Source organism: Atractosteus spatula, chromosome 5 (genome assembly GCF_055471065.1).
Source record: "Atractosteus spatula isolate fAtrSpa1 chromosome 5, fAtrSpa1.hap1, whole genome shotgun sequence".
In the NCBI taxonomy this organism is placed as follows: Eukaryota; Metazoa; Chordata; class Actinopteri; order Semionotiformes; family Lepisosteidae; genus Atractosteus; species Atractosteus spatula.
Window position 1 is genome coordinate 52,522,645 of NC_142710.1, and position 16,484 is coordinate 52,539,128.

The 16,484-nt window shown below is 39.1% G+C and overlaps 1 protein-coding gene across 1 annotated transcript in view; it reads left to right on the forward strand.

Moving 5' to 3' along the window:
- Window positions 1-16,484, forward strand: part of LOC148835242 (guanine nucleotide-binding protein G(i) subunit alpha-2) — a 101,301-nt gene that overhangs the window by 82,606 nt on the left and 2,211 nt on the right. Inside the window, exons 5-7 of the mRNA XM_088915594.1 lie at window positions 6,382-6,510; window positions 12,747-12,876; window positions 14,036-14,189. Of these exons, the coding sequence (XP_088771720.1) occupies window positions 6,382-6,510; window positions 12,747-12,876; window positions 14,036-14,189 (413 nt within the window). The remainder of the gene's footprint in view (window positions 1-6,381; window positions 6,511-12,746; window positions 12,877-14,035; window positions 14,190-16,484) is intronic.

Consider the following 16,484-nt stretch of genomic DNA (forward strand, 5'->3'; position numbering starts at 1 on the left):
GGCTAAACAGCCTCAGAGCAGAACAAGTGGAACTATCTATATACTGTGGTTCTTGTGTATATATTAGTCACTACAAAGTTGTGTACCTGGCCTAAACATTAGAAATCCCCAGTGAAATAAATAGGCCAGGAGTAGACAACTCTGGTCTTCAAGTGCCAGGTTCCTGCAGGCTTTAGAGGCCTTAGGTTAAGTCCTTAAGATAGGATCTTAGATATGGACCTGGAAAATCCATCTGATTTGACTTCTTATCCATTTATTTAGTTCCAGTAAGATATTAAGGTCTATGAGGGAATATGATCCAGAAAGAAACAAGAATCAGGGTTGTCCACCTCTGGAGTAGATTTTTTCAGTGACTTGCCTGAGAAGCATGAAACAGAGCTTCAACACCTCGTAGAACACAATTCATTTCCAGATACCATTGCTGACTTCCAACAGCCAACAATGAAGAAACATAGAATGAGACTGAACTGTAGATATTTCAGAAACTTGTAGCACACAATTTACACCCTATTCAAGTTGTTGCTGGACCTCTGTGACTGCAAACAAATTAGTTGCTACTGCAAAGTATGTTCTCATAATATTTTAGCCAGGTAGTGTATCTTAAAAAAGGTTATAATTTTTTTTACTGCCACTTTGTTTTACAAAACAACCTCACAGTGCCTTATTAAGGTTACAGATTTAAAAACTTGGAAGAATGCAAGAATGTCCAAAGTCTCTATGCATTCATATAGACCTCAGTTAATTTTGGACACCAGTGTGAATGGTACATTTACATATTAATGATCTCCTTTAACTGAAGTTTAAGAAATTGCTTTCAAGGTTATATTACCTATGAATCTATTGCCTTTTGAGTGAACCACAGATATTTCTGTTTATTCTGTATTTTACACAAAACTGCCAGTTTCATATGGAGAAACTATATTCAATGAAACCAGATTAAAATCCATCTGTTCTTCCTATAGGACGAGACACGAGACTTTTTCAGTGACATCAAACTGTATAATTCTTTAAGGATCTTAACAGTAAAGGTTGATTTTGTCTTTTTTCTATGAAACCAAGACTGTATTTAAAGTGACCTTAATGGTTCACCTGTGTGAGACAGAAATATGCAAAGAGGTTTAAAAATATGTGTGAAAATCAAGTTTATATTTTTATTACATTTTCAGGTTTTTCTCTTTGGTTGAAGTCAGCTCATGTTTTACCTCTTCATTTTTTTAATATTTGGTTCCAGAACCTAGGAGATAAATTATTGGGCATAACAAACACACAATAAGACTCATACCTGCCTATACCTTGATATCTAATTTAGATGGGGTTAGACAGATAGGTATTTAGACAGGGTTAATATGAGGACAAATACTCAGGAAACAGCAATAGCAAACTATTGAGAACCACAAAGTATTTTAAATTGGAGAAGATTCAATGCATTTAAAGCAGGGTGTCAGATGAAGTCCATTTGATCTGACATCTGTCAGTCTGGGCAAAGAGAAGGGAGGAGCAGAAACCTTAAGATCTATAAAGCTATAGCTTTAATGTGGCTTGCCTTCCACAAACCAGACTCTTCAAAGCCAATCCTCAAGCTTACAGTTTTGATTCTGGCAGTACTTTATAAGACTAAATCTGGAAAAGTAATAAACACTAGCGATGGCTACTTTAAACTCCCTCATGATAGAAATACATAAAAACTCATCTTTGAAGACTGACCTTGAGGAGCCTGGCTTTGGAGGATCAGGTCACTTGAAATACGGATGAGGATGATATCAGGTTTAGAGTTTTTTTTTGGCATTTCCAGAACAAGTATGATGTTTCTGTCCTACAAATGTAAAGTAAAAAAAAGATAATCCAGAAATATTATACGAATGTTATTATTTAATAAGAATGAAATCTTCTGCAAATAAATTTCATATCTGTCTCTTCAAAAAAATTGTTTTCCAAGTGCATTCGAGAGTGATGTGTTTCATAACCAGCCTAATTCTTTGTAGAGGTATCCATTTTCCTACTGAATTAACATTTACATAGTGCATAAAATAGAACACAATCTTAACTGACATGCGCTGTTGCTTATATAATCTTTCTTGAGCCAGAATGATGCATAATACAATTGATGAGTCATTTTGCCTAAATCGCACCATTGTTGAGAAAACAGTGGGAAATATAAACACAGCTGTTTCTGTTTTTGTCAGACATAAATCCAAGACTTTGTACAGTTGTTTCATTCAGGTAACGATATATACCTGAACTCTTATGGACAAGGCAATCAGACCAGCTCTGTGTTAAGTCTTGATCTTGCCCACATGAGGTCTGTTTGATATTTTTGTTGTTTGTTCGGTTTTGCATACCTCTGTGAAGTGGCCTGCTTAGTTGACTGACTTCCAGGTCTTCACGCTAACATTGCAAGTTCATAGCACTCCTTTAACTTTAAAAACAAGGAGGAACATTTTGGCTCATCACCGACTGCTGGATGCACAGCACATTCCATTCCACATCACGGTGGGATACTTAGTTGTGTGAGATTTGTGTGAAAAGCACACACAGTGAATCTCCTTCTGGCAATTAGAACTTAAATGATTGCTACTTTCTTATTAATTAGGGTTGGAGAACTCTCAGCTGGAACGACTGTTTCGGTTCCCCCGCCGTCCCAGAAGCGCTGATCCTCAGCTTCTCCAGGGTGCTGGTGTTCTAGGCCCTGGTGCGTGCCAGGGCCTGTGTCTGAAGGAGAGGATGATGTCAGCTCTGGGAACCACTCGACTCATTAGCACCTCAAAGCACCGCAAATGCCCTGCTTATTAATACATCTCATTTTGTTAATTGGCCATTGTCTATAATTCCTGCACATCAATCGGATTTGGGCTGAAGCATCGGCCAAGTAAAAATGTCAGTGTTTTAGATGTTATCGGGACCAGTAAATTGCTTCACTCATAGTACTCCTTTTAAATTTCTGCATTTCCCACTGTTACGGCAATATTCAACGATAATTCTGTAACTGGAGATGTGGACAATGCTTCTCATTGTCAGACCATAGTATTTCTCATATATATATGTAACTATAATGAAGGTTAATTTAAAACAGAAAGTGCAATGAAAAATTTGGATTTCGAAGACTTGTTTTCAGTCATTATGAAAGCCTAGGCAAAACGTATACCTGTAGCAACTTCTACCAAGTACTAGCAGCAATAAAACTAAATTGCAGTCATTTTTTTATTTTATTGGCTTTAGTAACTTTATAATATACTTGCCTGAGCTCCCGTGAGATGCCTTGCATCATTGTATTTTATATTTTTTATTGATCACAGCTCTACTAGTACACAGCTACTTAATGCATTAAGCAATCTGGCACTTTCTAAAGTTCCATTTTAATCCCCACTAAACAGTAACAGCTGTAAGAGCTCAACAATATGAGATTTGTTTGCTTCGCTCTTCGTTATACCACAAAATATTGATTTATAACAGCGGATTTGAAATGATGATCATGGCATTCCTCTGCAAAGCTATTTGAAGTGAAAAATTCTTTCTAACGACTCTAATAAGAATTTCATCCTGTTGTCAACCGTAGCTCTATTTTGATTAAGAAAAAAAAGTAACCCAAAGGGCTAATGACAACTACAAGAATTTAGCTGTGGCAGCACACTTACAAGGACCAATAGTTTCAGTAATCCTTAAGAAAGATTTTCACCTGTCTGTCATTACAGTACCGTTTTGCTAGTCTTTGGATCTCTTGCACAATTTTCTGTCCATCTAAATACTTCAGTTCCTCCCTGTGAACTACACAGATTTTTTTTTTGTGTTTTCCCTCCTTTATTCTGACATTGACTCCCTGCAGGCTGTCTGCTCTGAGTGCATTGTGCAGAGCTGTCCTCACTGGCAGCCAGCTGCTGTTGAAAAGATTTCACTTTTTCCTTGAGCCTGCTACCCCTGTCACCTCCCCTGTCACTCAGGATACAGCAGTGCCTGTTCTGTATGGGAGATGCGCATTGCCTGTGTGGTGTTATAGAGGAATGGCTAAAACATAGAGTTGTGCAAACCCTTTCTTGTCCTTGCATTACACTGAAGCAAGCCCTATGATGACTAAAACTAGCACCCATTTCAGATATTAAGCTAGCACCCGGAATACAGACATTTTGGGGGTACATATTTTGTACGAGATGAAATACCAAATACAGTAGGTAGGCATGATGGTGCAGAGGTTAGCGTTGCTGCCTTGCAGCACTGGTGCCCTAGGTTCAATTCCTGGGGTGCTGTCTGCATGGAGTTTGTATGCTCTTCCCATGTTTGCATAGGTTTCCTCTGGTTGCTCCAGTTTCATCCCACAGTCCAAAAACATACTAGTGGGTTAATTGGGTGTAAAAAAATGGTGTCCCATTCATGGCGTATCCTGCCTAGATAAAATGAATGAATGGATGGGTGAAATGCCAAATACACATAAAGCATACCAATCTTATTCAATACTGTAATGGTAATGCTGTGCTTGCTCAATTTGGATTAATGACCCCTTGCTGAGTTCTTGGTTTGACATGGTCTGTACCCATCCACTCAGTGCAAAAAAACCCCAAAACTAAGTACCATTTCCTGCATATAGTGTTTTTTGAATGTATTCCTTGATTTCTCTTCAGGAAGGTGTGACAGCTCTGTGATGGATGAATATTTACTGTTGCTTCAGTAAGGTAGACTTTTCTAGTCTTTATCCCTGCAACATACTGTAATGCATGGAATCAGTCAGGAGCAAAATGGAACAAAAAGCTGTCAAAATGTGTATAGGAAACCTTCTAACATCAGAATGAAATAGCCCTTCAAATGCATCTTTAAATATTCTGTGACTATTGAGTAGTGAAATATTTAGGTTAAATTGAAGCCTGAAAACAGTCAAGCAGTTAAGTTAAACAGTTAGGCTAATTCAGGGGTTTAATATTATTTTGACATTACTTTCAAAACAGTTGTTCCTAGTGTGAAACCACCCCAAAGCGCCCAAGCAATATAAAAGTGGTTTGTTGACCAAAAAGAAGAGACTGTGCTGGAATTAATGTCCTACAGATGGCTATATGTGTAAATCCAAACACCAACGTGTCCAGACATGTTGAAGAAAACAAATAACAGTAATTTTATCAAAACTGTTGGAACAACAACATCAGGGCATCATGAAATTTGTTAATGACTGCAGCCCTGTAATTTGACATTAAAGGTTATAATAGCACAACATCAGTGTCGGGGTTGAGTCATATTCTCCCATTTTGGGAAAAGAACATATTTTTGAGAACTGTTTCCATGTGCTGTATTAATACCTTTAATTTTCTAAGAAAAGCATGTTTGAAAAAACTGGGCTTGGTGACTGTCTTGCTGTTGTGATAATAATACTTTTCCATTAAGTTTCATCCTTTTGCCTCCTCTCCAAAATAAACAGGAGCTGAAAAGGTCAGGAAGGAGCAATAAATAGAGCAGCTGCCCCCAACTCCACCACCACTACACACATGCACATTTGCTCTTCAATAACAGGCCTCTGATTTAAGACAAGTGCTCCTCTCTCTCAGCCCCGGGAGGTTAGCTTCTCTCTTTTGGAAAGAAGAGAAATTATTGGAGATTAATCTAATTACAAATGGAAAAGGTCACTGTTAATTGGCAGTGTTTTAAGAGGCAGGGGAGCAAGCACCGAGATTGGAGCATGTGCTTTTTAGACCACACAAGGCCCAAACCTGGAAACAGTAGTGCTGCAGTGACTGTACCATTGGATAATGATCAGAAATGTGGCTTATTTTAGCAGCACGGCTTGTTTCTGTCCTGTGTGGTTTTGCTGGGAAAGGAGATGCTTAGGAAATGTTAGCCTTACAAGCTGTTTCAGTTATACCTAGTAAGAAAGCCACAGTAAAAAAAAAACACAATATTTGATTGCATTAACATATCAAGACTGTCAAGCCCCTGTCCAAATTAAAAAGAATAATAAATATTATTTCCGACCTCTGAGCGGTGAATTATTTTAAAATTATTTTTCTTTTTAAAGCAAATATCAAAAGAATCACAAATAATGGTTTGCAAATTCATGTTAAACTGCCCAGTATTCTTGTCTCTGAATAATTTAATAATTGCCATTTGAATGTGCTGTAGAAATGAGAATTGAAAATATTTCTGCTTGATCTAAGAGTGTCTAAATGAAGAGCCAACACTAATGTATAATGTTCAAAACACTAGCCTTTTCAGGAAAAAAAGAGTAAGCATTTATGAAAAGTGCTACTTTTTCTTGTGTTTTTCTGTCTGAATAAATGTCTTTGTGTTGAAGCCACTCTATGACATTCTGAAGGTGCCCATCTTTCACAACAGCTTAGTATCCATGAGGTGGTTCAATAAGATGGGCAGAGTTATCTTTGAGCTGTTGATCTGTGTGTTCTTTCACAGTTACCTGAATGATTTGGAGAGGATAGCCAGACCGGACTACATTCCTACCCAACAGGACGTTCTGCGGACCCGAGTGAAGACCACTGGCATTGTGGAGACACACTTCACCTTCAAAGATCTGCACTTCAAGTAAGCAGGGAGGGCCTCTCTTGTCTTTCAGTATTTCTGTTCCTTGCCACTAGACTGTTAGAAGATCCTAGGCAGGCCTACATATCGCCTGGATAGAAATTTTCAGTCCATCAAACAGAAGAGAACTATAGGAGGCCAGAGGCAATTAATTCAACACCACCAATCTAGTGCTAGCTGGATAACATACTGTATAAAGTGATAAAAAGGAAACATTTTCCTCTTTTTCAACCAGTTATTTAAAAAAAAATTGTGCAACATGAGGTTATGGTGACAAGAGTTCATAATTTGTCATATTGGATGTCGAAGTAGCAGGGCTCATTATGCAAGTGATGTCTTCAGCCATTTCAAAAGAACAATATCTGAGGGCTCCTCTATTATACTGTATTTCTGTAGAGAAAAAAATATTTCATCTGTGAAAGAAAAAAAGTCACAGTTTCGTTTTAGCAGTAGTTCATCGCTGTACTCTGTGTCACAGCAGCTGAGAAAAGATGATCTCCAGGTTAGCTGTGTCGGCCGGTCACAAACAGGCAGTCGCAGGGAGAATGTAATCTGGCCGCTGGGCTCCGCCACACTGAGACGCACGTCTGTTTCTGTGCAACTGCGCTTTCTGAGGTCAAGGATGACGCAATGCCTTGCTCTGTGAGCCAGATTTCAGTATAAACATTTATATACCATAGCGTTCTCTCTAAATAGAGCGCTGTGTCCGTGTGCCTGGAGACGTGACAAGCAAGCAGAGCAGCCTGCTGTCTCGGATCACCAGTCGTCCGCTGGCCAGTGGCTGCGTCCTGGTTTGTTATTTGCTCTTTAGCCGCACTGTTTTTGTTGCGTCGATCCTTGATGCTGCTGACAGTGCCTGTGTTTGCTATCTAAAATTGGGAGACATTTAGAGGCCTTTTCTATCCCTTTTACACTTAATGTGAACCTCGAGCAAGCTGGAATGAGCTTATAAACATAATTCAGTCTTCAGTATCACCTCAGTTCCAACAGCATTAACTCACCAGGACAGCCTCTTCATCATGAAGCTCCGCTGACTGTTGAACAACGTAAATTTATGCAGTAGCTCACAGCCACCTATAGTACTGAATTAATACTCTCATAATTCTGCCAAGAGATAAATGAATACAAATTACTCTGATACTTACATTACTGGTAATAATTAGAAAAAAATGCTGTAAATGCTTACTTGCTGTAAACCTGTCCAAAATTATTCTTAAACCACCTTCTTTAATGGTGATTGATTTAATTGTTTTCTTTGATTTTCTTGATTGGGGCTTGATTTTGAAGATTCTCCATTTATTCACCAGGATGGCCGTTGCCTTGGCTTAATTATAGAGAAATCGGATGTTAACTGGTAAAGCAATACCTCAGTCACAGATTAAATGACATCCTTTCGAAGATCTGAGGACTTACAAACCTTGTGGTAAAGAAGACAATGGCTTTTATCATTGTTTCGGCTTTCAGATTAAATCCAGGTGCATTGCTTTTAGGAAAAAAATTACAAATGCTAATATAGCTCTATAGCTTTCACTGGCCTGAGGAATCGCAATTTTAAAAAAGCATTAATGTACAGAAAGCATTTACTATATGGGAAAGTGTAACATTGGGTTTCAAGTGTGATGATATATGAGCCAGGGGATGCCAGGAGAGATTTTATAATTGGATCAGAACTCAGGTTTCCCTCTCAGTTTAAAATTATAAGACATTCACATTTAAAGTAGTAGGGAGTGATTTTGCAAGCTTTTTAAGATGCTCTCTGGCATTCTTTCAGTGTGCTCTAATTTTAATAAAATCCCACTATTTCATTTCCTTCCAGAAGGTGTCTTACATGTCACCTGGATTCCTCTCACCACAAAGCTGTGTGGACATTATGTTGATCCTAAAGGAGATACCTTGTGTTCCTTTCTTATTTTACCGCTGTAGTGAAGATGACAGGCCAACAAACACTTGAGTGCAACTGGCACAGTCACAGGTCTTTTGTAACCTGGAGACTTAGATGGATAGTCAGCCATGTGAGGAGAGCTTGAATACGAAGTGCATTTGGGATCAACAATAGGAGGCACTTCATTGTAGAAAAAATCGTGGATGTGTGCAATACAGCCAAGCTGTAGGGTCTCACTCAGAGAGATCGATAAGATGCACTAGTAAAATGGTTACATAGTCTTTTTAAATCTAATTTATGCTCCTTAATTCAAGGTATTTTACCCTGACAGTCTCTGCTGGACTATTCCTCTTATTTCTTCATCTTCACTTAAGAGGAATAAAAGATGAAGTATAATGAGCCAGATTTAAGCAAAAAAAACAAATGTTTTGTCTAGATGGTAAGGAATGGAACTTTGACTGAGGTAACATCGGTATCATAAAGAGGAATTAAAAGTCGATTTCAGTAGATATAATCATTAGGAAAGTAGCTCACACAAATGCTACTCTATCTTTAATTAATGATTTCTCACTTTTCTGCTTCACTCATTTGCTTTCATCTTACACTGTGCTCTGGAGATTTGACAAATGCCTCAAATGCCCATTTGTGGTGGAAAACAACCAGCCGGGCACTGATAGAGCAGTTAGTGTTAGGATTGTTGCGATACGTGCTTCTATCACATTAAATGCTGCCTCCCAATGAAGAGCAGTCGAATGTTTTCCACTGTATGAAAGTAGTTCACTGTTCATTTATTAATGTACATGTGCAAATAAAAAGGTTAGTCAGCAAGCTGTTCTGGGAGACTAATAAAATTTAGCTTCTGACCCCTCTATAATGTGCACTACTTAGTTATTTTAACATTTATATTCCAGAGAAAATCAGGGGTATAAATTGTATTGACAGACAAAAAACAAAATTGATCTTTGGAAGAAAATATCTTTTTGTCAAAGGTTGAATTAACTGTGAAGAAGAAAACACTTTTTTTCACACAACATCCTCGTATAGAAACACAATACAATAAAATATCACTGAATATTCTAACAAAAACACAGAACAAATTAATGATATGGAGAGTAACAGTAATGTGTTGATCTTCACATTTCATACTGAAAACCCAACCAATATCAACTTAATACTCAATAGCATCATAAATGGCAGTGTTAACAGATAGATCTGTTCAGCCTTAGGACAGATTTGCTGCACAGGAAAATCAGCTGGGAAGAGTTCACCAGTCATAGTTGTGTCCTGTTGATAGCATTGGTGAGTTGATCCCACAGAAGTGAACTCAGGTCAGACAAGAAGGCTGGACTGCAAAACCTCAACATTGAAGTCGAGAAGTTGCTGTGCATTGCCCAACTTCAAAATCAGCATTTCCAGATTGGCCTGAAGGAAGATAAAGTTGTTACATCAAACTTCCACTCACAATTCTGGTTGCCCTGAACACACCAGTCAGAATAAGACTTCCCCCATGTTGTCTTCTGTCAGGTTTGTCAATGGCAAAACATTGTTAGTCAGTGTAAGAACCACTCTGTGTCGCCACCTCAAATTTATTGCTTGTAGCTTATAGGAGATGATGAGTTTGGCTTTCAGCTGTTAATGCTACCAGTGACTGGCCTTTGAGCATACAGACCCTTTTCATGCAAGTTAGTCATTTGGCTGATTGAGCATGGGATATTTCTGCTTGGAATTTCCGGTGTTATAGTCAGTTGAAGGTGTCTGAAAGTGATTATGTTGATGAATCAGATGGATGTGATAATTCTGGACTGGTGTGTTGACTTTCTGTTTTTCAGGACATTACTTGTCCTTTATGGTTTTTATATAGAGATTATTCTGTTGGTTCAAATTCTCTGGGCAAATTTTCTTTCAGACAGACCACCTTCAGTCATGCTGATAACTCCCAGTGATCCTCATTACAAACGCATGGTACAGGGCTGTGTCTTTCATTGTTCATTTGAAAGGGTTACTGGTTCTTTTTGAAGTAGTTTTGACAGCGTTAACTCAATAAAAAAAAACATCACACACTCAATTTTTAAAATAACATGACTTGAGTTCAGTATTTGGTTATCCCAAGGAATAATGCAAACCCAAAAAATTCCTGCTCACTATTTAAAATGTTAATAACATTTTTTGTGTCAGCCCAATGAACTATTGAGGTAAAAATCAAACTCTTGCATTTTCATTGTACATCAGTATAGTTACAGTGAATACATGTCAAAACTACTGTAACATTTTTATCCTCTCCACCTAGTTATAACCATGGCAACACAATTGTAGGAAAATGCCAATAGATGTCACCAAAATGACAACATCTGCATTGACAGCATGCATTCACTGTTGACAGATAAAAAGACAGTAGACCTCTTATTTAAAAATATGAAATGCAGGCCAGCTTTTTAGATGAATGACTTGTACGTGTTTCACTGACACTTTAGAGTGGGAGCCAGGCTCTTTTTACTCTTTAATTCTTTGGTCAGTATTGTTTTGCAAAGGAAATGCTCCCTGACTCGTGTTTGGCAGTTGTGATAGGCATCTCTGGTTTGTTCGTGAAAGAAGACAATAAATGACTTGAGGGTAAAAATAACTTTTATATAATGCACAGAAGGCTTGAAAAGGCTGCTGTAATTAGTCTAGCTCTTTGTTCTCCCTAGTGCAGAGTTTAATAACAGTTTTACTTCTCACAATGTTATTGATGCTCTCAGCTACCACTCCTTTTCTGCTTTGTATAGCTAAATAATTACCTTTTCTCTGCATTAAAAAATCTAGTAGCATAATGTAGATGGTTAGCTTGTCCCTGTCAAACAGCTTTAGGTACTTCGGTTATCATTTCTCTTACAGTGAACAATCACTGCTTGAACTTTTGCTTTCTACAAAGTACTTAATTCCTCCCATCTTTTGCTATTACTTTGAAACAACTAACTTTGAATCTTTGAAGATTTGAAGTCTGTAATGGATTTTTTAAGCCGCATATTAAGTCTTGATATGAAAGAGCAGATGGATATCAACTTGATTTTCACTTAGTGTCTTTATTTTTCTCTCTCACATACTAAAGCAATCCCCACACTTTTTCCAGGCATAGCTTCTGGCAGCGATTAGAACAAATAGGGATATCTCACAACCTGCCAGTGTTTTTATTCTGATGTCAGAACAGCCCCTTTTAAAAAGTACATTAGGTAATTACGGTCACTGTTGTCCATTAATCATACTTTAAAACACTGGCCCAAAAGTTATTGAAAAATAGAACACAGTTTCCTCTGTGAATCTGTTCATCTTACTCTTTCTGAAAAAAAGATCACTCAAATAACATTTGCATAGATTTTACTATAATACCATTGTGTGTTTTAATTTTAAAATTACTTTATTTTTATTTTTAATGAATTATTTCTTTTCTAGCCAATTGCACATGTACATTTTCTGGGAAGAGCATTCTGTGCCTCAGACTCATTGTTCTTGAAGAGCGTTTTATCATCATTTAATTGATGCAGTCCCCTTCAAGAAATATGACAACTTGATGATGAACCTCTTGATGTTTACCAATCCACCACATATGCAAACCCCTATGGGTATGCCATGGAGTGATACTGAGATGAGGTTGTCATTTGCAGTCTCCTCTGTCTTTACTAGTTTTTACTAGCTCAGCTAATGGGGAGCAGGGGTGTTCTGCCTCATGAGTGCACTTGTCAGGAGCTCTGCAAAGTTAGGATTCCTTGTTGACCCAAAACATTAGACTTTCAGGACTTCAGCATGCAAGAAAAGGAGCTCTTTTTAAAAACAAATTCATCCACTGCCTGTGCTGTCAATATGTAAAATACTATTGACTTCTGGGCTCTTGCTGATAAACCCTCTGAAACAAAGGCTCTAGATCACAACTTAAAAAGCATGGCGAATGCAACCAAATGGGTTTGATGAATGTATGAGGCATGTCATTGTTGGTCACTGCAACACAATATCTCTGCTTTTAAAAAGTACGGATGAGTATCCACAGACGGCAATGTTTTTTACTGAGCTTGTTTTACAGGCATGTACGTGCACCTTATGGAAAAGAAAAAGCCAGGTAAACACAGGTTGTTGTGCAGGCCTCATGGGGTGGCAAACAACAAGTTCACAGAAAGAAAACCAAAGAGCTCCACCTTCTTCGGGAGTCTTAAATCCATTTTCCCCACAGGAAAACCAGGATCAACCTAAACAAGCTAAAGGAACAAGAAGATTATTTTCCAGTGATGTTTTCTTCTTCTGCCTGACTGGGCTTTAATGTCACTGTGAGGCCCAATACTGTCGGGTGGTGCCATTCTCACCCCTTTGCTTGCTGTTCTCCCCTCAGGATGTTCGATGTGGGGGGCCAGAGGTCTGAGAGAAAGAAGTGGATTCACTGCTTCGAGGGGGTGACAGCCATCATCTTCTGTGTGGCTCTGAGCGCGTATGACCTTGTCCTAGCGGAGGACGAAGAGATGGTAAGGAAAGACAGTCTTTGGCCTAGTGTCCTACCCTTCTATGTTGACTGTCATACTTCTGCATTTTTGGTGGGGTTTTTTGGCACATGACATCTGTTGAAACTTATTTTTGCTTAATTCTAATTCCCAGTTACAAAAAACGCCAAAAGGGAGAACAAGACCAGAGCCGTTTTTCACTTCGTATTAAAGCCTGCCAATTGTTTTGTTTTATCAGTCCCTCAGAGGTTACAGTTTACCTATCCCTATCTCCAGTGCCCACTGAACTTGCATTTCATTCCTTCAGGCTACCAGCTGATAGTTGTGTACACAGTTCCGAATTTCACTAGATGTTGAACGAGATGTCCCAACAATATTCTTTTCAACAGAATTTACAATATGCACAACCAAAACCTTGAGGACAATTTTTAATTATGATCACATCACGTGTGGCACAGAGGTGCAGTGGATAGAATTGCTGCTTCGCAGCGCTGGGGCTCTGGGTTCAATTCCAGCCCAGGAGTGTTGTCTGTATGGGATTTGTATATTCTCTTCATGTTTGTGTGGGTTTCCTTCAGGGACTCTGGTTTCCTTCCATAGTTCACAAACATACAGGTAGGTTAATTAACTTTGGGGAAAATTAGCCCTGGTGTGAATGTGTGCGTGTCTGTGTATCTGCCCTGCGATGCACTAGTGTCCTGTCTAGGGCGTATACCACCTTGGGCCCGTTGGTTGCTGGGATAGGCTCTGGCTGCCCCATGACCCTGAACTTGAAGAAGTGGTTAGAAAATGGAGGATATAATGGACCTTCCTATACCCAGAGGGCAGTGAAAAAGCTTAGCTAAACTGGATCTCACAAAGACACTGACTTTGTGGTTCCTTGTAAAGGAGGTATGGCATTGTAAAGTAAGCACCATAAACGCAGAGCACTAATCATACTTCAAAGTTTTAGTTTATTTTTTTCAAAATTATGGTCTTTTTGGTTTCTTACAGACTATTGATGTTTCTAAACTGCAGAAACATACAAGAATCTAGAAATGCAGTACTTGCTTGGAAAGTTTTGTTAAGATGTTAAAATTTTGGTGATTGCTTTTCACAACAGAAAAGCCCCTCCTCAGCCTTTGGTGGAAAAAGTGCCTTAAATTACTGATGATCACTGAAACCCCCTCTCTTCTGTCTTTAGAACCGCATGCATGAGAGCATGAAGCTCTTTGACAGCATCTGCAACAACAAGTGGTTCACAGAGACTTCCATTATCCTCTTCCTGAACAAGAAGGACCTGTTTGAGGAGAAGATCACCCGAAGCCCCCTGGCCATCTGCTTCCCAGAGTACTCAGGTACTGTAGCGACCTCAGTCGTCACCATTGGAAGAGGCCGTTTTAACACATAGTCCAGAAGCTCTTTCATGATGTTATTTTTCTGTAGGAAAAAGATGTATATTTGTCCTCTGGGACATTTTGATTTTTAAAATATTTTTTTTTAAATACAGGTGGCATGGTGGTGCAGTAGTTTGCATTGTTGCCTTGTGTGTGGATGTGTGGAGCTTGTATAGGGTTTCTTGGGATTCTTCCAGCAGTCCAAAGACATGCTGGTCGGATCATAGGCTTCTGGGAAAAGTGGGATGGTGTGAGTGTGTGCGTGTCTGAGTTTTTCTCTGTGCCCCACGGTGGACTGGCATCTCATCCAGGTTGTATCCAGCTCCCCTATGACTCTGAACTGGACAAAGCAGTTGGCAGATGGATGGAAGTATATACTAGTATATACTAAGTATGTGTGGATCACAATGAGAGTTCAACTTGCTGTAGTTCCGAAACTGAATAGCTCCATGACTCTACATTCTAAAAGAGATGGAGTCGGTTACATTTAGCTGGCTTTCCTGTCCAAAGAGAAAAACCTACAGCTAGCATTAGCTACATTTGCCAACAGAAGTATTTTTTTTTCCTAGCTACTGTGCTATAATAAGCTACACAGCAGTTGAAATCTGCAGGGAGCTCTCAGCGTTTGATTTTGCAATAGCTTTTTTTTTTCTCTTCAACTTTATTGTTCATTTCAAAGAAACAGGAAGCTTGACACGACAGATACTGTGGTGAGGCCGGAAGCAGGCTGTCTTGGGGTGGGTGCATAGGGCTCTTGCTGATTAGTTGGCAGCTGCTGTTACTGGTATTACGACATTAAATAAAACCACCCTGTACCGGGTCCTAGGTACAGGAAAGAGAAAAAAAATGCCTGTAGCAAATCTGAGCGGGGGAATCGAACGACTGCGGCTCCTGAATCGTGCTTGCCAACTTGAAAACTAAAAGAAATATTGTCCGAAAAAAACCCCATCTCTCTGCGATCTCAGCAATGGTGCTGGCAGCTTGGAGCTTGTGCAGAACAGTCTGGTAGTTTTGGAAAGCCATTGAGATCAGACGCCCTTTGTAGTTTTCCTCACTTGAATATTCATTGGCTTAATTAAGAAGCAAGAAACAGGGCAGTTCTCCCAGATTTGTGGGATACCTTGTAATACTGCCTTACATTTACTCCAGCAACACCTTCAAACATTCTCCCTTGGGGGAGATCAAAGCCTGTGGTTGTAGAAACAATCCATTTGTCATGCTGAAGCTCTGATCATGCTACTGAATTACAGTGGATCTGAAAGCTGGGGATTGGATTATAGACGTTTAGCATTTCGTCATTGGGCATTTTGCCCAATTCCCTCCTTTCTGCCCCAGCAAGTTCAGTCGGTTTTGTGGTTCTAGGGAATGCGTTGTTTACCAAGGAACGCAGTTAGTCAGGTGGTCCTTTGACTCGGAAATGACAAATATAAATCTACAAGAAGTATGTTATGCCAGAAAAAACATCCCAGTCTTTACCAAACTGATGTGTAGATAATTGAATGGATACATTTATGGAAGCAGGCAGCCATAACTGTTTAGTGAAAGTGATGTGTACAATATGTCAGCATGTTATTTGTGCTTCCTAGTAGTTATGAACTTTGCTTGACTATTACCGAGCTTTTTCCCCCCTGTGTTGTAAAACTATAAATGTCCTACTGTTGGGAGACAGGCTATGAAATGTTTCTCGTCACACCTGTTTTATTGCTTTCTTAGAATCTGTAAGCTGGGAACTACAGGAAGCCTGACCTAAACCAGGCATAACTGCCTTATCATTCCCACATGTATTGTACAACACAGGAGCCTGATAGAAAAGGCCGCTCTGATGTCAATGGGGTGATGCAGAGGGACAGGGGACCTATCTGTTCCCACTGCCTGGACTTCTTTCCTCCATGGAAATACAGTCCCCCAGAGCATTACCTTGTTACCTTTTCCTGCAGTAACATAAAAATCCTTAATCTGCTTTATTTATTTCATGTTCAGAAATGAAAACAATAATCCCAAATTAACATTTTTCTCACTTACATATTTCCACTAAAAGCATAAAAAACATGAGTTCTACAAATGCCACTGACTGTTCATGCCCATTATTTTGTAAAGGCCTAATCTCTTTTTATCTCTTTTAATCTCTAATTCTGGTCTCCTTACTGTCCCCCAGGCCCGTCTACACTCTATGGGTGACAAGGCCTTCTCCTGTTATGCTCCAGAGCTCTGGAACTCTATCCCTAAGGATATCAGAGAGTCACCTTCTCTAAACTC